Source organism: Hippoglossus hippoglossus, chromosome 19, assembly GCF_009819705.1.
Source record: "Hippoglossus hippoglossus isolate fHipHip1 chromosome 19, fHipHip1.pri, whole genome shotgun sequence".
Lineage (NCBI taxonomy): Eukaryota > Metazoa > Chordata > Actinopteri > Pleuronectiformes > Pleuronectidae > Hippoglossus > Hippoglossus hippoglossus.
The window spans coordinates 10,730,771-10,757,565 of NC_047169.1; the positions used below are offsets into that span (position 1 = coordinate 10,730,771).

Below are 26,795 nucleotides of genomic sequence, written 5' to 3' on the forward strand. Positions count from 1 at the left end.
TAGGGCCAATATCAACCGGGGTCGGTGGGACTTTAATAACGTGGGGGCAGCCGGACCAAGGCTAAAAAGCCATTAACGTCTCGTTAAGATAATTGAGCCGTGTGCAATCAATCACCAGAATTGACCCGGACTGTGGAAAACACAATTAAAAGTAGGACATTATCGCACTGAAATCCTGTTTTTGGGGGGGGAATTAAGACAATCCTCAGGGGAGAGAGAAAATACAAATCAGCCGTGAGTTAAGAGACTATAAAACCCCTCTGTGGGATCAGAGTCAGTTGTGAGGCGGAGCAAAGCATCCGATGATAGAAGCAGAGGAGCAGGAGAATGAGTCTGGGCGGAGAAAGTTGCAGCTGGAAGTTGATCCACACACACACACACACACACACACACACACACACACACATGTTCCTGTTGTGCTCGTAGCGAGGAAAACATGCGCAGGAAAAAGTTCGTACCTACCGGTGTAACTAACTTTGTGGAGTAAAGCTGAGCGGGTGACGGAATCTACCCCCCCCCCCCCCCCCCCCCCCCCCCGACACGACCTGGGAATAACTTTGAAAAAGGAGTTTTCTTCGTAAAGAAGGTACGAGTTTGACCGCATCTTCTCTTTTTTTTTTTTTTAGCTCTCCATTAGACACTTGTGCACTTGCTTCATTCTAGAAGAGCGAGAGAGAGAGAGAGAGAGCAAGAAGGTACATTCAACCGCGGCGATTCTTTTTGTGTGTGTTCAGGTTGCATACCTTTAGCCTGCTAGCTTACTTGCGTCAACTTTTCGCTGGATGATTGTTTTCAAAAGGCCAGTGTGTCGCTGAGTACACACTGTTGTCATGACAATGCTAGGAAACCCAGCGCGAGGCACGTTGGGAGGCACAAAGTACACCAGCGTTCAGTGTTCAGCCTTTCACGAGAGGGGAGAGAAGTTCTGAGAAAAGTTCCCCTCAGAGTGTGAAGTAAACCCACGCAGAGATCCACGTCTTTGTCTTTTAACTCTTCCTCGTGGACATACATCAAAGGAGGAGAGATAGTCTTAAAAGGGGTTTAGTCATTGGTGTCCTGTGCCTGTAGAAAGAGGAAACTTTTTGTGGATTTGGAGGAAGGGGGGGGGGGGGGGGGGGTTCAGTAGTGGGATATGACAAAAACTGTTCAGATGTGGTGTGTCCTGTGTTTATATTAGACAAATTGTGACCCTGCTGGCCAGGAAAGGGATGCTTTCAGTCGTTTTATGGCCCAGCACACATGTGGAAATGACTGGCTAAATGACTGGCTTCCACAATAGAGAGTGAGTAACACAATCGTCTTAGGGGAAAAAGGAAAAGATGTGCGTGTGGGCGAGTGGACGGGGGTTCGTGTCTACGGAATGAGTGTCGTATGTTTCATGGGGCTTGTAGGGCGTGTGGACGGCAGGAAGGTGGGAGGTCAGAGGTCATTACTCATGGTCGTTGACTGAAGGGCGCACATGGGTACAGAATGTAGCCACAGGCCATACAGTTTGATTTGCTCCGGGCAAATCAGTCAGCTGCTGGCATGATGACAAGCAGGATAAATCCTCCTATCTGATGACTCATGATTGCTTATAATTTTGTTGCAAAGGAAGTTTTCATAACAGGTGCTAAAGATGAGGATCCAATGGACCAGTGCCATGAGCTGTGATATCCCTTGTCAAACACTGGATGGCCAAAACACAACAGTGGGATTAGTTTAAAACTCAGGAATCTTTCTGTTAAGTTATTGTAAACTTTATTACAAATCTAACTAGAATGGAGCATAACTACGGCAAGGTCCAACAGTTCCCTTAAATTCAATCGAGTTGCAGTAAATTACACACACACTTAGATATCAGTCCCCTGAATATGCCCCATTTATTTTCATCAAGATCACTGGGAAATCAGTGAAAATGTAAAATAAACAACACAACAACAGCAACAAAAAAACGCCTTATCTCGCAATGTTTAGGAAGGTGATAACATTTCCTGGATCTGCCCCCTGATCCGGTTCCGCAGCAGTATCTAATGGGTTCTTCATTCCACAAAGTTTTGTGGTAATACGTATTTAACATAATCATATGTGCTGTCCATAATAACGATGGTATAAAAGTACATTATTAGTTATAAGTTATTATTAGTACACAATTATCAGCTATAAAAGACGTATCTAAAATTATCAATAAAACCCCAACTTAAATTAGTAAAATAATTGTAACATGTACAGTTGTAAACAAGTTAAATGATGAAGTGTGTGACAATGTGCATTGTATCCCAGTCTGCACATGTATAGCATGTGTCCAATCTTAAGTGGCAAAACAGTAAAATGCAGAGAGAGAGCAGAGTACTTTCAGTTAGAATGTGTTAAAAATATATTCGGGATAGTTATCTAAAATAGTATATTAATGAAGAAACAATCGATCCACAGTAAATATTTGTTTAATAACAGTTGCTACATTTGAGTATAACACAATCTAATTACGTATTTATAGACACGTGTTTGACAACACATTGCTGCATTGATTATTTGTCCTGCCGAAGATCTATGTAAGTCCTCCCTCTCTTCGTGTGTGTCGGGGCATGCTGCCGCATCTCCCGCGTTCGGCTTGCACCCGCAGGGCCTGGGAGCACACTGACAAAGACACACACTGACAAAGACACACACACACACACACACACACACACACACACACACACACACACACACACACACACACACACACACACACGAGGCAACATGAACAAGTCGACTTCAAAGATACATCTGTTTCTTATGCATGTTTGATGGACAGGCAGGCAGTGGCTGGCCACCGCTCCCAGTTACTGCACAGATTAGTATGCATGACTAGCTGGAAGCAAAGCAGTACTGTACATGTGGATGGATATGGTGAGGGAAAGATTTGTACACTACAGACACAGTAAGGTGTTTGATGCTTCTTGTTTTTCATAATTTGATATTTGACCCATTTGGCTCAAAAAGAAGGATTTCATGAATAGTGACCCAAACGTAGGCTCTGCTAAGGCTAACTGAGGTGAGATTTGGATAGAGCTGGCACTCTAATGACTTCATAACTCTTTCCTCTGCTGTGCAGTTGCCTTTTGTCCCTGCTGTTTGATGTACTCTTGGCCTTTTAGCTGTGAGCAGCTGGTATAAGTCCCTTTGTCTGGTTGTCAAGTCTGTTGCCCAAAATTTCCCGTTCTGGGACACAGTTACAAAAACGGAATCAGCTGGTTGCCCAGACAAGGACTAAGCCCAGTCCAAGGACATTTAGGAGACAGTGGATGTCTCTAATTATATTTGTCAATATTTCATAGAGTTAAAGGAGCTTTCCAGAGCACATCAGTCAGTCTGTATAGCTTAGTTGGTAAAATCTATATTTGCCATGTCCGTCCCTCCTGTCTTCGAATTGAGTCAAATGAGCCCAAAACACATTTTTATTTATATATAACCCTCGGCAATTAATTTATGATTCAAAATTTTAATTGGTAATTTCTTGAAGATTTTTTATTTTTGACATTTTAATGATATGAATAGAGAAAATAAGCAGTCTTCAAATGTCAAAGGTTTTGAATAAAAAAAGAATGACACATATACATTTAGTGTGACTCCACATCGTCCCCTCTCAGTCAGTGGCATTGTGCAGGACGGAGCATATTAAAAAAAAAGGTGGATGTAAGTGAGTTTACATTTTCTGCCGCTACAACACAATGCATCAATGTCAACATCCACTCTCTTTGCTTTGCCAGGATTTTTTTGTATCAAATCAATGAAAGATGGGATGGGCTGCTTATCAATTTTGACCGGAGCAGATCTTGGCGAAGGCGGATGTGCACATCCCAGATTTAACTGAGGTTCACCTTCCAAAACAGTCATCACTTTGGATCAAGAGAGCATCCCCTCGGCTCAACCTCGACAGTATGTTTCCTCTCTCGCCAGATGTTCCACCTAATCAACATACAGGCTTTGGGCGTTGAGCTGTCACCTTCCATACACAGTTTATCCAGATGCTGCGGCTCTGCATAACTACCTCATATTAACATGAATCATATTAATTGGATTGATGGCATGTTATCAGCAGAGAGATTATTGGTGAGAATTGAGAAAGTTGTTCTCGTGCGTTGAAGGTTTTCTTGACGCTTTGTGAGAGATAGGTCTAATGAAGTGTTGTTTCTTGACTGGCTTTTTCAGGCCATGGTGGTCGGCCCCAAAAATAGAGCAGGAAAACACAGACCTCAGAAACGTGCTGAGAAACGTAAAATTAGCCAGGAAAAATAAAAATTACACAAATATTTATTTGCATAAGAATAAGCTGTGTCACCTATGACCTTTGCAAAAATGTCTCATCATGAAAACAGTGAGCGTGATTAATTGCTGCACTTTTATCTTCCTTAATGCTTGGAGAAAAAATGTCTTCATGGCATCATGAAGACATTTTGCCTTATGTTATTTCATTGTTGTTGTTTTAAATTTTGTTATTAAAAGCATTAGTGCAGTGCCCATTCTAAACCAGCCTTTTTGGAATGGGTGCTGGACGTTGTGTGCAGAGCTTCTTATAAACAGTCTTTGGTGCAGAGTGAAGTTTACGTTCATCCTACCTGGTTTATCTACAATGAGGATTTTATAGGCAATGCTGTCCAAAGAATGAAACTGAATTTGTTTTATTACTCTTCACACGTGTGCCTTATATATGAGTGTGAATGATTTACTGAACTGCTTTTACTTCTTCGTACCCAGCATGTTGGCTTTTTCAGTCTGTTAAGCAATCGACACAATCTTGGGACTCATGTTCCCACGGCCCACCAGGCCTGTACTGTTACAAGGGAAACCCTCTGAGCGTCAACTGTCATGCAAATTTAACTGTCTATGTGTTTGAAGATGAAGATTATCTCTATATCTATATCATTTTTACATCTATAAAATATATACTTATTCATATATTTGTATATACACCATGCAGTACACTTAAAAAAGTATATATCCAGACAGCAGATGTTCAAGTGTGCTCCAAATGTCAAAGATCAGACATAAACCAGTGGTAGTTGAACTGGATCCATTGTCAGTGTGAGTTGACAAAGATGGATAGAGCTCCATAATCCTGACCGTGTTTATCTGCCTCAGCGCTTCGTGAAATTCTTCAGATGTCTAAGCGGAGGGACAGGATACTGGATAGTGATTGTGAATCCACGTGTATACAGGGAATTCTGAGACGGCAGAGAAACCGAGGCCAGCTCTGTCTTCATCATAAATCACACAGTATGAGGACAACTTTGTAACTCAACACCTCGAGACCTGAGAGGCCTACAGAGGCCCTTAAAGAGACAGAGGGCGACAAACACAAAAGACAGACGAAAGACAAGGTTGTGTTTCTATTTTCGTTCTCTGAAACACCAAGTGAAACCTGTTTTTTTTTTAAAACAAAGGACAATTTTGATGATTGAGTGACATAGAGCATAACTCCTCTGCTTAATTTTCCCTTCTCTTTGCGTAGTTTTACCCAGTTGACAAATATTTTGCTTTTGTTCCCAGGTAAAAGCCCGGAGTCACACTGTTAGAGGAGGAGGACCAAACCCAAACCCGGGGAGCCACCGGGGCCCCAGGGTGCTGGAATGGAGCAGCTGATAGAGTAAGAGCCATTCAGTCTTTATTTGTCTCGCTTGACAGTTAGCTTTACACGAGTTATTGAACGTGTTTTATTGTGTTTACTAAACGAACTTCCTGTCTCTATTTCGGGGCTTCCTGGAACTGTTGTTGCCCACGCTTCAGCTGCAGGCAGGGCATTGGGACCGGAGAAGCTTTTGAGCCACATAAAGAAGCAGATTGTAGATTACTGTGTCTCGGATTCTGTAAAATACGAGTTGTCACTTCTGCCCAGTAGTTTCCACTATGCTGTGCATCTTAACACGAAGATGATAGCTTTTAAAAAGCCATTTGGAAGACAAACACTCTGATTTAACAGCACTGGCCCTCGAGGATTCGATTTAAGTGTTTGCATGAGCCAAGTTGGAGACATTTAAAGGAGAGGATGACGCTACTTCTAAGTGTCTGTCTGCGTTAAATACAACATTTTGACAGCAGCTGAAAACAAGCTGAGCCGCACCGTTCTTTATGGACAACTGTCTTGGCAGCAGAGGACGACTGTGTACAGTCACTGGTCTAAACAGATGCTCTGTGTTCCTCCGACTTGTCTCTCGCTGTTTTAGTGGGACATGTTGACGAGGTGCTCGGAGGTTTACGGCCCAACATGTCTGGGCATTTTGAGAGCCAGTTTTTTTCTATTTGCAGCAAAACGGGACTCATCCTCATCCAGTATGCAAAAGGTTAGAGTTTGATGTGGTGACTGGAGTTTCCTGGGTGAGGTGCACAGGCCCCCGTGAAGCAGGGAGAGCAGGGAAGATACACATATAATCATGAATGAACTTTGGTGGGAGTCGCACCCAATTATCTATAAACTCCACAGCACAGAAACACATACATCCTCATCTCCTTTTGAAGCAGCGAGTCAGCAGAAAAGATGAAAAAACAAGTGGAAATGATGCCACAGCGGAGCAATAACTTGGCTGTGAGAATGAAGGACCCTATCTAACCTCACTGTACTTACACTTCCTCTGCTCCTCCTTTGTGAATGAAGCTTTCAGCTCAGAGACCGGACTGAAACATTCTGACACTAGTCTTTCTATCTGTGTTGTGCTCAACTTTTATCACGTGTTGTTATTTGCCTACAAAACCTGCTTTCACTTCATCGTGGCTTCTTATTCAAATGTATCTCTTTCCTTCTTTGTCATTGCGGCTGTGGCTGGGCGCAGTGTGATAACAGCCAGGGGAGTTTTATCTCCTCGGCTGTATTGCACGTCTCCTTCCCCTTCTTCTCAACACGTTGTGCAGATAGCAGAGACAGTGTTGGCATTGTGTCTCTGGGGTATGAGCACATATAGTGAGTTCTGGGTGAATCACACACTCCTTGTCATTTCATTAGAGCTATCTCTCACAAAAAGAGGCAGCATGTATAATTCATACCTGTGACGTGAGTAGGAAGGGATGCGTGCCTACACGCTTTCCGGGCTGCTTGCTACAACCCAGCCTGTGAAATGAAACCATTCATTTACAGTATGTCAGTGCTGGCACCCTCCTCATGCCTCATATTGATTGTGACACATCAGTAATTGTTGACTCACCATCATTATCTGACACCCCGTGCCCCCTTAACCAACGTGACTGGCGCCTCTTCATTACGAGGTTGCACCATCAACATGCTGCCGCGCTTTGCCAAACGGTGGCGTGAAAGAGAGGGGCTCTTTAGTTGCGCAACTCTCCTCACTCTCCTCGCCGGCCTGTGACTCACTGGTGAGTCATCGCAACAGGGAAAGGGGTTATAAATGCACCCCCATGCAGTGAACACACTCTCACACACAATTACACTAATGTTTATACTTCAGCACATCGATGTAGGGTACACACGGATGGAGTCACCAGTGCTGATGTTCATTTAGGTGTGTGTGTGTGTGTGTGTGTGTGTGTGTGTGTGTGTGTGTGTGTGTGTGTGTGTGTGTGTGTGTGTGTGTGTGTGTGTGTGTGTGTGTGTGTGTGTGTGTGTGTAGAAAGTTAAAAAAGTGTGTGTGCGTCATATGCCTCCCCTTCCTTTCTCTTTTTCACCCTGAGTACACACACACACACACACACACACACACACACACACACACACACACACACACACACACACACACACACACACACACACACACACACACACACACACACAAAACAATTAGTATTTTTCAGATCCAAAAAGCTGAACTAATAATTATTTGACACTTGGTGGATTCCAATTACGGTGGTGTTGACTCAGCTCTGATAAAATAAGGCTAAGCATAATTATGAAGGCAGCTTGGAGTTTTGTGGTAAATTAAGTTGAGGTGTTCAGCCACTAGAGGGCAACAAAGCCATTACTCTCTAAGTTAAGTGAATAATATCATCAGTTTCTTCATGTGAATTGGATTCAACATCATGTTTCACTCTCAATACAAATAGATATTTTTTCAAGGATTGATGCTTTTAATTTATACATAAACCCATATTTTAGCAAACAAAGTGGGTTCAACACTATTCCTGTTTGAATAGCATTCAGAAAAAAATAAATCTATGCACCAAGACACAAGTATCATATTTCCAAAACCCAGTCATTTTCAATTTACAATTCAGCAACTTACACTTTTGCAAATTAAGTAATCTACATAACCAAAATGTGCCAAATCTCATTAAACCTTTCTTCAGACATGGAGGTCAACATTCTTTCACACACTGTCAATGCACAATATAAGTACAAGTACACAGTACTAGTTTAAATTGTAGTATATTTTTAACACAAACAAAGGTTGTCCAGGTTTAAATCTGATCTAAATTTGAATAGATTCCTGTAGAATTGATTTTTGACTAATCCTTTTCATGTTGTTGAGGTATTGTGTTTCTCATTTTCTGCAGAAATATATGTAAACTGTTAGCCAATGATTAATGCTCCTTAAGGGACAATAAGTTGAATTATCATCATTGCTGGATTTTATGTGACAGATGGAGCTGGGTTCATTCCTCACTTGATAAATTAAAATAAAAACTCCATGAGTCTTATGCGCTGTTTGGAAACAACACAAAGCCCAATATTACAGCCTAATCCAAGCTGTTAATGTGGCCTTGTTGGGCAACAAAGAAGGAATATGTCCATAGAGCTGTAGTGTTTCCAAGCTTTAATAGCTCATTATTTCCCTCTTTGTCTCTGCTCACATCAGTATCATTTGTCGGGAACAACTGTCCAGAGTAAAATTTACAAGTTCCACTTTCCAGGGATTAAATTACTTGTGCTGAGGTAAAGCCGGCTGCTATCTGCTCAGGGGTTCATTTGTTCACACGGCCTATGAAGAAATTAGTGCAGAGAAATGTAGGTCTAAGCTATTTAAAGGGGTAATGACCACAGTATATGAGGAGATTTCACAGTAAATTAGCATTTCAATGAAACCAGAGGCAGAAATTCGATATTAAAAGCTGCTACCTGCAGATTCTTCAAAATCCCAAGTCACAAAAAGTTAAATAAGGTAAAGACTGTAAAGGAGAGCTTTAAAGAAACAACTTTTTAGCCTCTGTCTTAAACGCTTGGTTTTAGCTCTTTTCTCTTTAAGCCCCCCCAGATAGAGCAGAGTAATCTGATCTGCTCTGATTGACCACTTTGCCCACTTAGCTGTGATTGGTCAACCACTTGAAGTGCATGTAGGAAATGTCGGCCTCGGCTCTCGCTTAACCTGGCTTTGTTAGAGGACTTGCATTATGCAAATGTGGGGAATCATGATGTCACATGATGTCACAAGGCTGACGGGGTGTTTCAGGAGCTTCAGGTGCAGTGTTTTCTGTGGACTTGAAACAGAACTTACATACACTCATACATACATAAAAAAGCTCAATATGTCACCTCGCTGAGCCTACTTGTTTGTCCAATGTGTGTGTCTAGAGGAACTGAGTGAGAACAAATGTATTATGATGCTTGTCACAATCTTCTCTAAGCTCTTGTATGCTTTGTGTATTTGTGTGGCCTTTACACCGATTGTGCAAGTAAACAGTTAAGAAGTTTACAACTGGAGATGTAGAGGAGCGTTGTTTCTTTCTTAATCTTCCCTCTGACGAGCTGAGTAAATCTGGGGCAGTGAGCAGATAAACACAGGAAGGCCCTGTAATTGGTCATTTGGTGCTGAGCTGTAACAGCGGAGGATGCAGGGGTTCACAAACAAGTCGGTGTTAATACTTGTAGCCTTTACACTGCAGTAATTAAAGTGGATCGATTTTGATTCATGGCGGCTCCAGCCTCTCGTTGCCTCCTTTTGTAATTTAAACAACAACAACAAAGCAGCACATTTAGCTTTGTGAAAATACCTTCTCACTCTTTACCTACGTTACAAACATAAAACTTCCTGCATAATAACCAGCTCATCATTTACAATGTCTGAGATACCACTTAGTACTTTGTTGTCAAGCCTCAGGTTCAGGATTTGTTTGTTCTGATGGTGGTGGTCAATGCATCTTGATCACCACCTGGTGGCTGGCTGCAGTATAGGTCATAAATCCCACCTACTCCATGTTAGCGGATGGGACATGGGCCAAACTAAAAAGTCAAGAAACATACCAAACTCATTTTTCTTGAAGATTATATTAGTAATTTGAGGTAGTATCACACTGATGTATGTTCAAGTGTTCATTTTTCGGGTAAGTTTGGTTTTAATTAGTTATTTGATGCTGTAAAGGTTGTGATTGACAGCTGAACCTTTACGCTCTATGGTTCTAATGCTGAGCGTCTGGCTGCTGCCTGCTATTGGGTTCAGTTGAAAGATAATAGCTGCCTCACATGGAATGGCTGTGTGTTTGTGTGCTCCTGCGTATTTGCATGTGTCTGTGTATGATTGTGTCTGACTCTTAGAGGATGTGTGGACAACATAGCTGGGAATGTCTACATGTGTCTGCAGGCAGCCGTGATTTCCGCACGCTGTCAACTCAACTTGAGCAAACACTTGCATGTGTGCATATCTACAAACATCTCTGATCCCTTTATTGTCATTATATGTCCCAGTTATGTCTTTCTAGCTAGTGTATGTATCAATTTGAGTTTTGTTATTAAAAAAAACTCATCCAGAAAAATAGATCAGATTGTTGTGTGATCAGCACTGAACGAGCACTCAGCGTCTTTCAAATGAAAGTGAACTGACGCATAATGAATCAAGGATGGAGGTCGGCTGGACATCAGCCATTAGCAAAAACAGAAGCAGTGGCTGCTTCCATTAAACGCTGTGTGTGTGTGTGTGTGTGTGTGTGTGTGTGTGTGTGTGTGTGTGTGTGTGTGTGTGTGTGTGTGTGTGTGTGTGTGTGTGTGTGTGTGTGTGTGTGTGTGTGTGTGTGTGTGTGTGTGTGTGTGTGTGTGTTGTGTGCGTGCGTGCGAGTCAAATTATTCCCTGAGGTGTTGATGTGAGAACAAAACAGAGACAGCAGTGAACATGTCCAGAAGCTGTGTCATTGTGTGAGACTTGATTAAAAGGAAGCGACTCATAAAGAGGAAATAAGAACGAGACAGTGTATTTTTATGGAGGAAGGGCTGCCCTCTAGTGGTAGCCTACTGTTCCTGTCTCAGAATTGTTTTTTACATAATGAATTTATATGATATATAATAATGAATCTGTGGCTTCTTTGGAGATAGAAAACACAAGAAGACACCACAGCATGCTTTAAATACATGCAATGTAAACATTAACAGTTCAAAAGTCAAACCCTGATGCTGGTGTCCATGTGCAGCTCTCCCAGAAATCCAGTTGAAGTTCAAAGAGATGTTGGAGATTGAATGTGCTGCTCAAGGACACTTACACCAGATCCTCACCGACACAGTGGCCTGAGCCTAGTAAAGGACAATCTTTTAACCTGCTGCCATCAAGCTTGTGTGAGCAACACTATAATTCCCTCAAAGCACAGGCAGATGCCAGTGGCTTTCTCACTCCTGCATGTTTATATGATGGTTCTCTCCAAAATCCACCTTGAAAAATAAACACACTGTGTGAAGAAAATAAAGTAAAATTATGATGCAACTTTTTTCCCCATCAAGATCGAAGCATTCGCTGGGAAATGGATGAAAGTGACTAAGACTCTCACATTTCAAAATAAAAGTACTATTTTACTGTATTAAATAATGTCTAAATGACAAATGCGACTTAAATTAATTGCCAATTATAACATTGCTATTAAGCAAAGGTAACGAAATTAAACAAATGATTTAATGACAACAATAATATTCACCCTGACACCTCAGTGAATAGAAGAACTGATTGTCGTTCTTATCATTGTGGGCAACTAATCTGGGAAACCACAGGAGCTTTCAAGAAGAGTGGTGGGAAGACTGGAACAACAATAGAGTACTTAGTAATAATGTATTGGTTGCTCATTTAAATGTATGTTTTAGCTTACATTACACAGATCTCTAAAAACAAAACTTAGATTTTGATGTAGGGCTCATAGACCAGCTTCTTTGAGTTGTTTCACTGGGTTCAAACATCTTCCCTCAAAGTCCCTCTCATCTTCTCATTTCTGTGATCAGCCTTTAATTGGACACGAGTGTGTTTTTAACATGGAGAAACCGTTTTAGCTCGCGTCCTGGAAGTGACGATGGATCAGCAGTTTAACAGGTCAAAGGTTGTGGGATTTAAAAAGAAGTTCAACGTCAGCAGTCAGTACTCTATCGCCTCATATTTTATTCAGAGCAGCCCTCGGGACCTGGAGCTGTCTAGATATAGCGTTATGTCGGACTGGCGTTATGCAGACGAAGACAGGAAGAGATGTATGGACAAGACAGGAAGAGGGAGAGAGGAAGAGAGAGAGAAAGAGGCACCTGGTTCCCCATCCCCCAGGCAGAACATTCCCATCTGCCTCTCTATAGAATGATTACTATAGAGGAAAATAGCATTGCACATGGGTGTATATGTACTGTGTGTTCACGTCACGCTTACGTGTGTGTTTGTGTCAGTGTGTGACTGTATTTATAAAGCAGTGCTGGTTAAGTCCTTTTAAAGAACACAACACATCACGGCATCCTGATAAATCCAACCACAAAATAAACAAACCGCTCTAAGCTCACTAAAGAAGACAACAAGCTGAAAATATGTACCTTGAAGTGCAGAAGGTTCGCTGCTCGAGTCGAACAGCCTCGGGGAATGTACTTGTTTTAAACCCTCTCGCGTTTAAATCACCATCTGCTTTCTTGCAATTTGTGTGCATGTGTATACGTTACGATTTACGTGTATAGGATTTAATCATAAGCCATTAATTATTCTCATGGTGAAAATGTCAAGATCTGTCCCTTTTTTCCAAAATGTGCCAAAATTCTTCTTGGCCGAGGACAAATAATAACAACAATAATAATAAACTTAGTGCACTTTTCATTATCATTACTTGCAGCTCAAATTGCATAAAACAAAAGAACAGAAGCTTGAAAGCAGAACATATTAAGATTGTAAATAATAATAATAATAAATAATAAGATTAAAATAAATGAAAAGACATGAAATTAAAGCAAGATCAGAAAGAAGGGTTTTTATGAAGCTGGTTTTTAAATGTGTCGACAAACCAACCAACAAACAAATGAGACAGTTATGTAAAAGGTTTTTCTGAAGCAAATGAGTATTTTCCCAAATGCAAGACTCATTTCTGCCTTTAGATCTTTACATAAGAGGAATAAGCAAATTACTCTGCAAACTTTATTTGTCATTTAGAAAACATTTCATCTCAGTTCTGGCTCAACACGATTCAGAACAAGTTGTCAGGCTAATGCTGCGCTAGCTTTTCTAAAGAGGGATTCTTCCTGTCTGATGAACGCTGTGTACGTATGCACACATGCAAGTATGAATGAGAAATCCCTGAAGTTTCCCCTTTGCAAATACATAAGATGTCAGTAGGGGATATGAATCACGCGGTACCCAGCTGCTGTTTGTTCCTCTCTGATCAGCCCTTGAGCTGGATACAGGGTGTACACACACACACACACACACATGCATGGACACATGTCAATAATTCCGAAAACATCATCCGTTAACATGACAAGAAAGATGCTCTAGGATTAGGTACAGGATGGATGATCCACGACCAACAAGCTGGATAAGCTTGCAGGAAATGTTTTTATTGTAATACATAGACACCATGGTTTCAGTTTGAGGGCACACAGAACACAAACCGCTGTCAAAAAATGATTATCGCCCTTTGTGTGTCTGCGTCTCGGACCTCAAGACTGTCAACAGCTCATCTTCCACGGAGATGAAGAAGAGTCAGGAGGAGTCTTTTTCCCGGCTTTGCATAATAAAGTGGCAGAGGCAGACACTTTGAAAGCGCGAGGCACTGACTGGAGATTATTAGAATTACATAATTTCTCTGAGGGGTTTTATATAGCTTACCATCAGCGGTGCCAACCACAGGAGACTTCTCCAAGGAGAAAAACTGTTTTTCTAAATCACCCTCCATTTCGGAATTATCGTCCAATGTTTCGATTTCACACAACAGGTGTTTTTAACCTTGTGACAGACGGCAGATTGAAGATATAATATGTAACAAGTATTCATTAAAATGCCTGAAAAACGACTAGACCTATATACTTTGTGGACTTGTGTACTTACATTATCCAAAATGTTTCCAACCATGTTCAAACTCAGAGAAATCCCCCTCCAAGGTAACAGGACGTTTCATTTTACTCGCCTTTTACTGAAGTCATTTTTTCACTTTACTCATGGCTTTGTCCGTCTCTAAAACTTCAAAGGATGTAAGGCGAAGGAAAAACACACTTATGCCCAGTTAGTTCCAGTTCCTTCCACTGTTTGTATTGGTCACTCGCAATGGATCTACTCCCATGATCCCACACTGCTTCACAAAGTCTTCAAACCATAGGTCTTTGTTTTGATTTAGAGAACTATAGCGGCTGAGTTTTACATTTATTCACTTTTTTAAAAATGGGGTGCAACAGAAAACTGTTTGAAAGCCTTTGGTTTAACAGGTGTAGTGGGTGAGTTTACTTTTAGGGGCAGGTACCTGTCGGAACCTGCAGAGCCAAGCTGCTGTATTGTAATCTTTCTGAATTGCTGTATACTGCATGCACTATATGCAATTGCAAAATGGGTAGCAGTGCAAGATGAGTAAATACAGGATATATAATTAATGGGGGATTAAAAAAATCAAAGCGTGGGGGGGCAGAGAATCCAAGCTGAGAGCTAAAGGAAGAATTGTTGAAAAATGAGAAATAAAAGAAAAGAGAAAGGGAAGTTTGAATAGGTGATGAGTTGGTGACAGGCAGAGACGTCCCAGACCCCACACACACACACACACACACACACACACACACACACACACACACACACACACACACACACACACACACACACACACACACACACACACACGCGCGCGCACACACACACACACTCCACATTTACACATCTGCTCTCAGAGAGGGAGAGAGATAATCCTGAGGCCTCTTTGCAGCACCCTTTACTGATGACTCATATACGTTGGTACTGCTCATCCTCTGCATGTGAATGTGTGTGTGTGTGTGTGTGTGTGTGTGTGTGTGTGTGTGTGTGAGTTTGTGTCTTTCTAAAGAGCACGCATATTCCCATGAAGGTTTTTTAAACGACGTGTTTGTTTTACTGTGAATAACTTTTTGTGTGTGTCATGTCGGGTGAAAAGTCCATGTTCTGTCCAATTACCAGAAGAAGCTTTTCTTTAAAAAAATGCCTTTTACTTTTTACATGGCTGCCTGATTTCTCTCTGGTTAAATGAGCTGTAGAGTGGAGTCATGTATCAAGGTGTCTGCAGGGCTGAGCACTGAACTGTCACTCCTCAGTGTCTCACAGGCCCATATTGATTTCATAGGTGTGACTACATTCATGCCTCACATTCACATCATAGCCCGACAGATACAGGGTGTTTGAGTTCATATATTTGACATTTGATCGTGATTATTGACAACTGGGGCGGCTGTGGCTGAGGGGGCGGCTGTGGCTGAGGGGTAGAGCGGTCGTCCTCCAACCTGAAGGTCAGCAGTTCGATCCCCAGTCTTCCCCATCTGCATGCCGAAGTGTCCTTGGGCAAGATGCTGAACCCCGAATTGCCCCTCATAGAACAACAAAGTGCTGCTAATAGATGCACTGTATGAATGTGTGTGTGAATGGGTGAATGTAAAAAACTGTACTGTAAAGAGCTTTGAGTGGTCATCAAGACTAGAAAAGCACTATATAAATACAAAACCATTCAACTGTTATCGACAAAGTGCACTCTGGTGGACCAGTTATGGAATGGAGACACTGCATCTAAACATATTTATTTTAAATACATCTGTAATAAGATAACATCAAGTTGAAACATCATGAACATGCACAGACACACACATGAAAGTGATGATGTTTGGGTTGTGTAAAGGTAAAACCCTTGCCCACCACTAGAGGGACCCGTTTTCAGTTCCGACAGATGTGTCTTGGCAGTGCCGGTGTGTTGAATCTGGGTAAAGCATCATGTTCATGGTGACTGCACAAGCAGCTCCTGTTCGGTGAAGCTCAGGGCTCTCATAGGACAGATGGATACAGCAGGTGAGGTATCACATGTGTCAAGGTCTTTTTGCAGCAGGGACTGAAATATGCAAGAAATAAACCATATTGTGATAGCTTATTTCTTGTTTTTGAAAATCAAAAAGTCTCAGCTGTCAATCATGATGTCTCACCCTGTTTTTATAGCATCAAATAACAAATTCAAACCAAACATTCCTGGAAAATAAACACTGGGATTGGCTCCAGCTCCACCATCGTTCCTCAAAGGTATAGAGGGATATAGATAATGGATTTATGGATTAAGTTATACAACAATTACAGTTATAGTGACTGCCCAGTGTCCAGATGACCTCATGTCCATGTCCTTTTAGTTCCGTAGAAATACTTTGCTCAAGTCAAGTATATCTCAGATGGATGTTTCCAAAGTGAGAATATTTATAGCGATATATGATTTATTCATCAGCCCAAAACATTTTACAGCCAAATGTAGACTAAAGGCAAAAGGAGAAGGAGCCCGGGCTGTCAATAGTTCGAGCTCGGCTCTTCCTCGCTGCAGTACTAAATTCCCTCGTGTTCGCTCCACTCTTGCCGTATCCAGACTTTTTCCTCTTTCTCTTTTTCTGTGTCTCCCTCAATCCTTTCAACTCCCGCTCTCTCTCTCTCTCTGTCTCTCCCACTCTTCTCCCTCTGTTTCTCCCCGGCTCTCCAGCTATTTAAAACAGACAGCCTCATTTATCAGCCAAAGTTTTATTTTTCCCCTGAAACGTTGTGAAATACTTTACACGCAAGCATCACAGCAGTAATCAAGACTAGAATTACCACCTCGCGGCAAAGTTGCTGGAAATATGGTCTCAATCTCCCCGACTGCTCCTGGTGCTGAATAATGGTCGGATGTGATGAAAATGATGTTACAGTGAAGTTAACCGTTGACCCTCATCACTTCATCATTTTATCCTATTAGACATTTGTTTTAGAGGTTATTCTTAATTAGTGTATGACTTCCATAGCTGTGTCTCCATTCAGGGTCATATCCTTCGGATTGCGTCACAGCAGCATGACCAGACTGTCCCATTTCAAAGGCTCCTCCAAATGCGTCCGTTTTATCCCGAGCAACAAGGCCCCAAAGGGTGGATCCTTCCTGGTAGAAAAGAAGTATGAGGCTTTAACTCAACTTAACAGCTAACTCTACACATCTTGAGAAACCAAGGGCCATTAAAAATGTCTTGTCGTGTCTAACTCCAGCTCTGTTGCCAGGCGACAGCAGTGAGGGTGGGACAAGCTGGTAACGCCGATCACGGAAATCCTCCGTAGACCAGCCGTCTCATTTCGATTCGGCCTTCGCAGTCCACGCAGCCCACAAAGACACAATGAATTGGGACCCAGCTTCTGCTTTGTGAGCTCATAGTGGCCTTTTGACATTTGACCTTTGACCTCCAAACTCTATGTCTATGAATCCAAGTGAGCTTTTGAGATAACACGTTCTGTGATGCTGTGTTTTGTGAACTCACAGCAACCTTTGACCTTTGACCACCAAAATAGAATCAGTTCATTCTTTTCATTGCCAGCGAATGTCTGGTCAGGGTGGTTCTGCATTCACAAAGATAAAAACATAGTTTGTGAACATGACCTTGGAGCTCGAATCAGGTCATTCTTTATGTCAAGTACATATTTGGGTGAGGCTGTCACTGGTGCGGACACATAAAAACATTTCAAAATAAGATTTGTAGCAATCTTCAAAGTTGAACTCAATATCATATGAACCTACACTGATTTTGTGTTTGTCATCACTGCCTTTATTGTCTTTCATGCAGAGAAAAAGCATATTATTCCTAATTCCTAGTGTTTTCAGCAATATGTCAAGAATCCAGTTTATGTTTCCATAAAAAGGAAAAGTGGGATGTTGTTCTACTGATACTCAACAATTAGATTTGATAGCACAGTGTTAACAAGCAGCAGCAGCTCAGGATGTACAGTGCATATGAATGTGCACCTACTAGTGTTACACTGCAGATTCATTTAGAAAAATCATATTCTAGTGTCAGCTCCCAGCGAGGATGAGCAATGCAGCAGCTTAAAGAGTCATTATTATCGTAATTGGTTCCCCTAATTTGTCTATGTCTGTGTCTTCCCTATACTCTGTCTTTCTCCTCCCTGCTATCTCTACTGGACTGTAATACTTTGGTGGCTGCATGGGAAATATAGTCAGACCCCGCTGCTCCGCAGATCAATGGACGGTCGGGGGGGAGGGGATGGTGCAAATCATGACGGCGAGGGAGGGGGATGAAGATCATTTTGATCGGGAAGGAAGGAGACGCCAGAGGCCGATCAATCAGACGACTCTTTAGCGCGGGAACCTGCAAAGCTCGCACAGCCCACACCTTTCACACAACGTTAACTGCAGCGTGGGAGCAGAATGCACACACACAGACACACAAAAACACACACACTGGCACATAGACACAGCACCTGAGAAAAGTCGAAATCTCAATCTCTGCCCCAGCGATACAGAGTCAAATTCCTTCTGTACATTGCTTCAAACTATGCATAATTATTGAAATGCAACTTAATACTAGGTCTTACTCTGAACTAGAATATGTAATACTATAATATATTTACTTTGCCAATTTAACTACATCTATTCAATTTTCAGTTTTAACCGATAGGGAGAGAACTCCCATTAGAGTAGACAAGGGCAAAAAGTGGGATGTTTAGAATGATTTGTATTCATGTCAACTCTGTATCTGATCATGACTTTTCTGCAGTGTAGTTTAACAGGCCACTACCAGTAACTCTAACAGTAGAGAGACATGTTCTTTTTGGTTCCAACGACGTGCGCGTGTGTGTGCACTGAGCTGCCTTTCAGACTAAGTGCTCTACTTTGCACACATGACCTCTATCTGTGTAAGAGGTAAATTGCAGCACCTGGAGGGAGATATTTTCCTATTGAGTAAAATATAATATTTTACTACATTTCTTCCTCTTCTGAAAGTGCAAGAGAAACCGTATCAAACCTCAAATTGAAGTGTTATCCCCATTCTGTGCCATGAGCATCCTTTGTGCTTCATCATGCATCCATCTATCACCATAAGTTTATTTTATATACTATTTCAAATGTTCTTGATTTGCTTGTTTGTATTTCTGATTTACTTATATTTGTCTTAGTAATCCAGCGTATGTTCCTCAGTTGGTTTAGAAAAATGAATGCTTTCCCACAGATACTTACATCCAGCAGCTCGATGGGAGAATCAATATCCTTGATACCCACCAATAATTTACAGAATACAAATGATTTCATTACAATGTAGAAGTATGCTCCGACAGTGCGTTCCTCCACCAAGGCAAACACCCTATCTCCACATGTTACAAACACCCTATCTCCACATGTTACAGTTTAAAAAAATCCTGGAATCCTGGATCCACCTGTTAATCCAAATTTCATGGTTTCTTCCCGGGGTCATGCCCCTCCCCCTCACATAATTTGATCCTAATCGGTTGTGTAATTTTTGCGTAATCCTACTTAGAGACAGACAGACAAACAGTGATGAAAACAAATGCTCCCTTGGAGGTAATTAATGGTGATTAGATCTGCGGCAGTTAGTTAAATAATTGATTAGTCCGTTGACACAGAATGAATCTTTAATTGTTTTGGTATTTGATTATTTATTGTACAGTCATGTTCTTAGCACTTATGCCAAACCTCTGATGGTTTTAGCTTAAGTTGAGGTTTTTAGCTCCTGTTTCTCCTTAGTTTATAATAAATAATTACAAAGAATATACAATATAGATATAGGATTCGAAAAAAAAGGCATCTTATTTCATCATCACAGACTTAAAATGCAGTTCAGTGGGGTTGTACTTTTGATTGCAGTTATTATATTGTGATTTAAAACCCTTACTTCCTATATTACACGGGGATACGTCCATTACAACTGTATATTATCATCTGTTTGAATAGAGGTGTAAAGAAGGAGAGGAGAGGAGAGGGAGAACATGAGGTTGAGATGTATAGGAAAGGGAGTGGAAGGCGATGGGGGGGGGAGGGAAGAGAGGCAGACAGCTATAGAAGGGATGGAGAGATGAACCGAGGCTGCAGCTGAGGGGTTTGACAGTGAAAGCAGAGAGAGGGAGAAAAGGGATGAGGAGAAGAGGAGGAGGACGCGGCCACCTATTTTTAAATGGATAAAACACGGTGGTAACGAGACGGTGAATAGGCAGAGAAATGCTTGTATATAGGGTGTCTGGATATGTGGGAGGCGCCCAGTCACTAATGAGCCCTTCACAACGAGCCCTCCATCTATACCTCCTTTCCCTCCCGGTGAGGCATCCACTTCCCTTCTGTCCTTCCCTCGTTCCCCTGCTGCTCCCATCCTCCTCCTATCATCCTTCTTCTTTTTTCTTTTCTTTTTTCTCGAGTACAGGTCCTTTAAATAAATGTACGGGGCCAACCGCTGGTCGCTCTGCCCAAACCTCTCTGCTTGTTTTTCCATTATTGATGAAATCAGAATTAAAGAGAGGAGCTAACCTGGAATGTGCACACACACACACACACACACACACACACACACACACACACACACCACACACACACACACACACACACACACACACACACACACACACACACACACACACACACACACAAAACAAGCAGCAGAAAGTTACAATCAGCAGGTGCACTTAAGGTTGAATGAGAGTCTAAGTGTGTGTGTCCGTTTGAATTTGTGTGTGCCGGAGATAGAGGAAGGAGGAAGGGAGGAAAAGAGACGGAGAGCGAGACATTGATTCGTACTCAAACCCCAGCCAACACCACCTCCTCTCCAGCTTTTATGGTGGAGTGAAAGAATCCATGCACCAGAAAGAGAGAGAGAACGAGTGAGGAGCACAGACAATATGCGCTAAAAAGATGGAGAGAGACATAGAGAGGGAGAGAAAGAGGGGGGTGGGCTTAGGTACAAGCATCATAGCAGCTCATTTTCTCCCACCAGCTCCGCTTTTCTCCACACATGAGAGAGCAGACCGACGCTGACTCTCTCTCTCTCTCTCTCTCTCTCTCTCTCTGCATCTCTCTCTCTCTTCTCTTTCTTGTATGCGCTCCACTGGGGGGGGTGGGGGGGCAATGCTCCTGCTGTGTCGATTGGTAGGCAGTTACAAACGTTACTATTTTGAGAGAGTCAGTGTATGCGCTCCGTAGCAAACGATCGGAGGAGGGTTGGAGGGGTGAGTGAGGCAGAGAAAGGCAGAGCGGGGTTTGGCTCGCTCCTCTGCACATAAAGAGCCGTGCACATCCAGGATGAGGGAGCGCTGGGAGACTCTGACCTGCGGCCGACGTGACACTGAATCCAGGTAGAAGCGGAAGAAGGCAGACAGTGTAAGTCAGGAGGTCGCGTGAGAAAGCTGCCTCGCAGAACAGAACCAGAAACATCTTTCTTTTTTTTCTTCACAACGAGCCCTCCATCAAAGGGACAGAGGGTGAAAGAGGACAGAGAGAGGTGGAGGTGAACGGAGAGAGAGGAAAGATGGCGAGTTTTGGGAAACTCACAGACTACTTTAACCGCCGTAAGTCTCGAGAGGAGCTGCGGGTGGGCAGGAGCTCGCGGCGCAGTGGCAGTTACTGCTGCACCGTGGCAGAGGCCAGGTAATCTGTGTGTACGTCTGTGTTTGTCTGTGTCTGTGCACAGGTATGTCAGGGTATGTCGCGTGCATGGCAGACGATCCCTGTGTGTGATAAACTGAACATGTTTACATGCTGTGTCTGCAGAAGATCATAGTGTCACTATGCGTCTCAATGCTTATGTTATAAATTAAGGAATTAATCACATTTGTAAAGCAAATATTTTTTATGTGAATACTACACATAAATTAGAGAAAACATAGGAGTGGTCCTTTAAATCAAAGTGCACAGTAGGGTGATCTGAATAAGAATACAGGTTAAGTTAATGTTGTTGTTTTTTAAGTGACTGTATCTGCACGCAAACATGGCTGTCAGGACTTACAGGTGTTTGAAACTGTGTGTGTGTGTGTGTGTGTGTGTGTGTGTGTGTTTGTGTTTGTGTGTGTGTGTGCATGTGCATGGAAGCATGTGTCAGATGTGTGATCAAACGTTTGGGTTATATAAGTATGGAGGTGCGGTGGATGTGTGCTGTCAGACATGGTGCTGGATGCTATGGATCCTTCCCACTGATGCACAGTTCAATACAGGAGCTTTTCTTTAGATAAAGAGGATAGAGTCGATACGCCTCATATAGGGGAGAAGCAGAAGGAGAGCCAGATCTTGCACACACTGATGTTCCACGCTGCCTCACACGTTCACACTGGGAGCTTCCCTGTGGCAACCAACCGTGGCTCCAGCAGAGAGTTTATTTTAGGGTCAGTTTTAAGGGTAAATTAACACCAATGGTTTGAAAGGTAGAGTCGTTTTGAATTGCTTTTTCCCCAGACAATATAGGAGTTTGAATCTGAAGGGTGTGTGTCTCCTCCTATCCTGGACCCTCATTTCCAAGTTTCACCGTTATGATTTGGACCTGGAGTTGTTGAACAAAGCCTAATTCTTGCTTTTAACATTGAATTTGGAAATTTTGCCTCCACTGCAACACTGTTTGTGTCCAGGTGTCACACAGCTCGCAGCCTGCAAAATGTAATTTGTGTGGCTTTGTTGTTTCTAACAGCCTCCTGCTTCGTGCCACTGCACCGCAATTAGCCTCCTAAAACTCGGAAAGAGAGCGAGATCTGTTTTTCTTGCTGTTAAAGTTGGACCCCTGAAAAAAATGGAGAACAGCGAGCAGTGATGCACCTTCAAAAATCCTAATCTTAATGAGAATCTGTTTACATAGCTTGCGAGCCAAGGTTGAATCATCAGCCGGGATAATAGTAGAAGTCAAATGTAAAAGAAACCAGCACCACTGTCGACTTTGAAATAACGTCCATCAAAGCTCGAATCATTCTCTCACAGCACATGTGTTAACGTGGGTGGACATGTGGTTTAAAAAAAGCTCTCAGATTCCCTTCCATTACAAATCCAGCACCGCTCTCGTCCCCACACTCTTTGCGTCTCTCCCACTCGCTGTCTCTTTCTCACAGGCCTCCCCGTTCCTACGCCCTTCCATCTTTCCCATCTTCTCTCATGACTTGTGGCCTTTCTTGCTTGGTCTCTTTTTTTTGTCCTCATTTCTATTGTTCATTTTTCTCTCTGCGCTCTGACACGAACCCAGGAGGAGCCGGAGGGGATCAGGGGTGTCGGGAGTTGCGACAGGTCTGTTTGTAGACGTTGGGGCGGCACAGCTGAGCTCTGCCTCCTTTGACGCTGAATGAAGAGCAGTGGGAAGAAGAGTGTGATCTTGTGCAGAACAAGTCACCAGTTAAACAGTCCTTGGCCTTAGTCAGTGCATACATGCATCTATGTGTCATATACAACATTCCAGTGCTGTGTATGTACTTTATCGTCTGCCACCTTCTCCTCAGACCGTGGCTCTAAATTTAGATTTGCCAAGAGCACAAATTGTACCCGTACCCTGAACCCACTGGCCTTAAAGCCATCAAACGTCCACTTCTGCCAGATTTCACTCAGATATTTGTAACCGTTTAATACCTCCAACTTGTAATCGCTGCTATTTTTTAATTTTTCGATAAGTTGCGTGAAAAAATTTGCTGCTTTCTGTTGTTTTGCTGTAAAAGAAACAGGAACTTTTTCTGTTCAAATTCGTTGTTTATACCATAGAATCTAATGACCTGTCACCCTGTTTTTATAGCATCAAATCAGTGTGATAAGAACTACCTAAAATTAGATCTTTGAGAAAAATGTATTTAACAAGTACTTTGACTTTTTAATTAGGCCATTGTCCCATCCATTAACGTGATTGCAAGATATATGACAATACTGTGGCCAGCCACCAGATGGCGATCAAGGTACTTTGGCTTAATTTCCAGGGTGAAGTCATGTCGTGCGTCTTTATACAGTTTATACAGATTACATGCAGTAAATGTGCTTTCTCTGGGACACGGCCCTAATCTGTAGTGACAAGTCGGGGTCAGTCCATAACGAGTGATGTGAAATCATTCATTATGACTGTTGATGATAAAATTAGTTAATGTCCATCATTCTGCGTTGTAGAGATAAGACTGGCAGCTTCGTTCAGTCTAGTGACTCCTCGAACAGGGTCTGCTAAATCACTGAAAGATAAAGACCCAGGTTAATCCGGCCTTATCCTTCTCACAACCTCCTGAGTCCGCTCTCATTAACACACAGAGATACAGGTTTCCAATGTCCAGGGACCCCTTAGTCAAGCAGGTAATGTTTTTAAAAGCGTGGAGCTTAGGGAAAAGATAATTTATGAGAAGTTTATTTGAAATGCAACGAAGTGGCAAGAAGTAGAGGAATCTGGCGGAAAGAGAACCGAGATGAAAAGAAAGCATGCTGATACAAAACTTCACCCCACGCACATTAATACTGAATAAGACTTTTAATGAATGGCTCAGTACCAAGCAGTAAGTTTGGCTTATGAATGAGTAACCATGAGCTACTTAACAGGCTCCAGAAGAACTGAATTAAGGTCATTATGATAATAAAAGGAACATTCATTAGACCTGATATAAACGCCATGTGAGGATGTTAAAAAAAGATCTATAGGACTCATTAGTCTTAACTGTTTCAGTCTGTGTTGAATCTGAAATGATTTAATCATTGGACTGCAATCATCTGTCCCTGTTACACAATAGCGTGAGTGTTAGAAGTGGTAGGAGTTTGTGTGTGCGTGTGTGTGTGTGTGTGCGCGCGCATGTGTTAGAAGTTGATTCAGCACCATGGATAGTTCTCACTCTAGCAGCTAGGCAGTGCCATTCACAATCATACAGCTTGAAAGTGATATTGCCCACTTAAATGTGTTTTTCGAGCTGTACAATAAATGATAGGACTGTTCTTAAAGGAACACATGAATGCTGGTTTTAAAATCACGTTTATTCGAAATTTAAAAAAAACAAAAACAATCATGGCTCAGAATGCCACCTAGTGTTTTTAAACTGTTTCGACCTCGCAGGGCGGATGCTTACTAGCATCAGCTGTTCTGGACGTCTCTACGTCATGACATTTATACATATTTGAAAAGGTTAACGCACTCTGATCAAAGGTGGGCGGCCCCCTGCCACCACTCGTGAGTGGGATTCACATTTTCAAATCGACGTGGAAACCAGACCCCTAAACTGCCACATTGTCCACCGTTTTTTTGCCTCTGGCTGAGGCAGCCACCTGTGCCAGCACTGAGAACGGCTCGGCGCTCCCTGCTTCGACCCAGCATCGGCTGCCTGTGCTGAGACAACCAGCTCAGAAAGACAATGGTCATGACCTTTCAGGGAATTCTGAAGGCGAAAGGCGCCTAGGTGTGTTTTAGCCCCGCCTCCTAGCACCGCGTTCTCAATGCATCTCTTGAATTTCCAGGGAGAGTTTTCATAAGTTACTTATAAGAGGGCTGCTGCGGCTCTGGAGGTCGAGCTTGTTGTCCACTCACCAGGAGGCATTTCGATCCCCCCGGCTCCTCCAGTCTGCATGCAGAAGTGTCCTTGGGGAAGATACTGAGCCCCAAATTGGCCCAGACAGCAGTGTGATGGTGTGTGATAGAAAAAGCACAGCATATAGTAGCGCCGTATGAATGTGTGTGTTAATGGGTTGCTTGTATTTTAAAGCTCTTCAAGTGGGTAATGAGACTGAAAAAGCACTAAAACAATCTACCTTATACAACAGCTTGAATCAGGGTTATCTTTAGAAACTCACCACACATGACTCTTCTCTGTTCAGTAATATAGTGTCAGGGTCGGTAAAATACCTCAGCACCTGCAGAATCACATTGCCGAGAAGTGTCAGGGGGCTGCATGTGCTAATATAGCTGAAATGATTCTGGAACCAAAACCGAAAGCATCTGGTGGATTGTTTATTCCCTGTGGAGGCTCCCTGGAGCTGCCGGCCGGCGTATGCCCGACTGACTGACCGACTTTACCTTCGCCCTTTACACATTGTATACGGGAACACTGTTGTTATTGAAGCGACACAGACGCTTCTCTTTCTGTTTACTTTCCTGAGTTGTTGGTTGATGAAGATCCGCAGTAAAACCCAGAATAGATTTATTTTTGTTGCATCCTTTTTCCGTTGTTTGAACTGGATTGAACTGAGGTATGTTGGGCTTGTGGTCGAGACTGAAACGGACTTTGTAAATATGCGGATCGAACTCTGGACAGCATCTTTGGTTAGTTTTGTTTACGTAGTTTTATGTGAAGTCAAGTCCAACATGTTCTTCAGTGTTCTTCTCTTTACTGTTCCAAATGTTGGTGTTTTATAAAACCCAGACATTTTGCCCCAGCTTTTTCTTACGCACCCACAACCCCCCCCTCAAAAACAATCCAAAAAAGGGTATGAGCCAAACCGTGCCTCAAAAACCGAGGTCTGAACTGAACTCTCTATTTGGAGCATCTCTACAGCCCTATGTGCTACTTACTCTTCAATCGTGTGTATTGTGCAAACTCTTCTCTCTCCTCATTGTCCGTCAAGCACGGGAGACACGGTTGGAAGAAACTGAAGAATGAGGGGATAAGTGCTGAAAAAGTGTGTTTGTGGTTCACTGGTGTGTCTCAGATACAACCCTATTGTGTTCTAGTGTGTATTTTCACACATGAATTCACATATTACCATCATCCTATGATTGTTTCGCTATCTCTTTTTTACCTACTCTTAAG

General features: G+C 42.5%; 1 protein-coding gene across 3 annotated transcripts in view; it reads left to right on the forward strand.

Annotated features, from left to right (window-relative positions):
- Window positions 1–400: 400 nt before the first annotated feature.
- LOC117752424 (ankyrin repeat and fibronectin type-III domain-containing protein 1) overlaps window positions 401–26,795 on the forward strand; it is a 138,867-nt gene continuing 112,472 nt past the window's right edge. Inside the window, exons 1-2 of one of the 3 annotated variants that reach the window (XM_034569696.1) lie at window positions 401–586; window positions 5,512–5,608. In XM_034569696.1, the coding sequence (XP_034425587.1) occupies window positions 5,592–5,608 (17 nt within the window). In that variant the 5' untranslated portion in view covers window positions 401–586; window positions 5,512–5,591. Of the gene's footprint in view, window positions 587–2,998; window positions 3,017–5,511; window positions 5,609–20,984; window positions 21,715–26,795 lie in introns of those variants that run through there. The other 2 variants (XM_034569697.1, XM_034569695.1) reach the window with 2 other exon arrangements.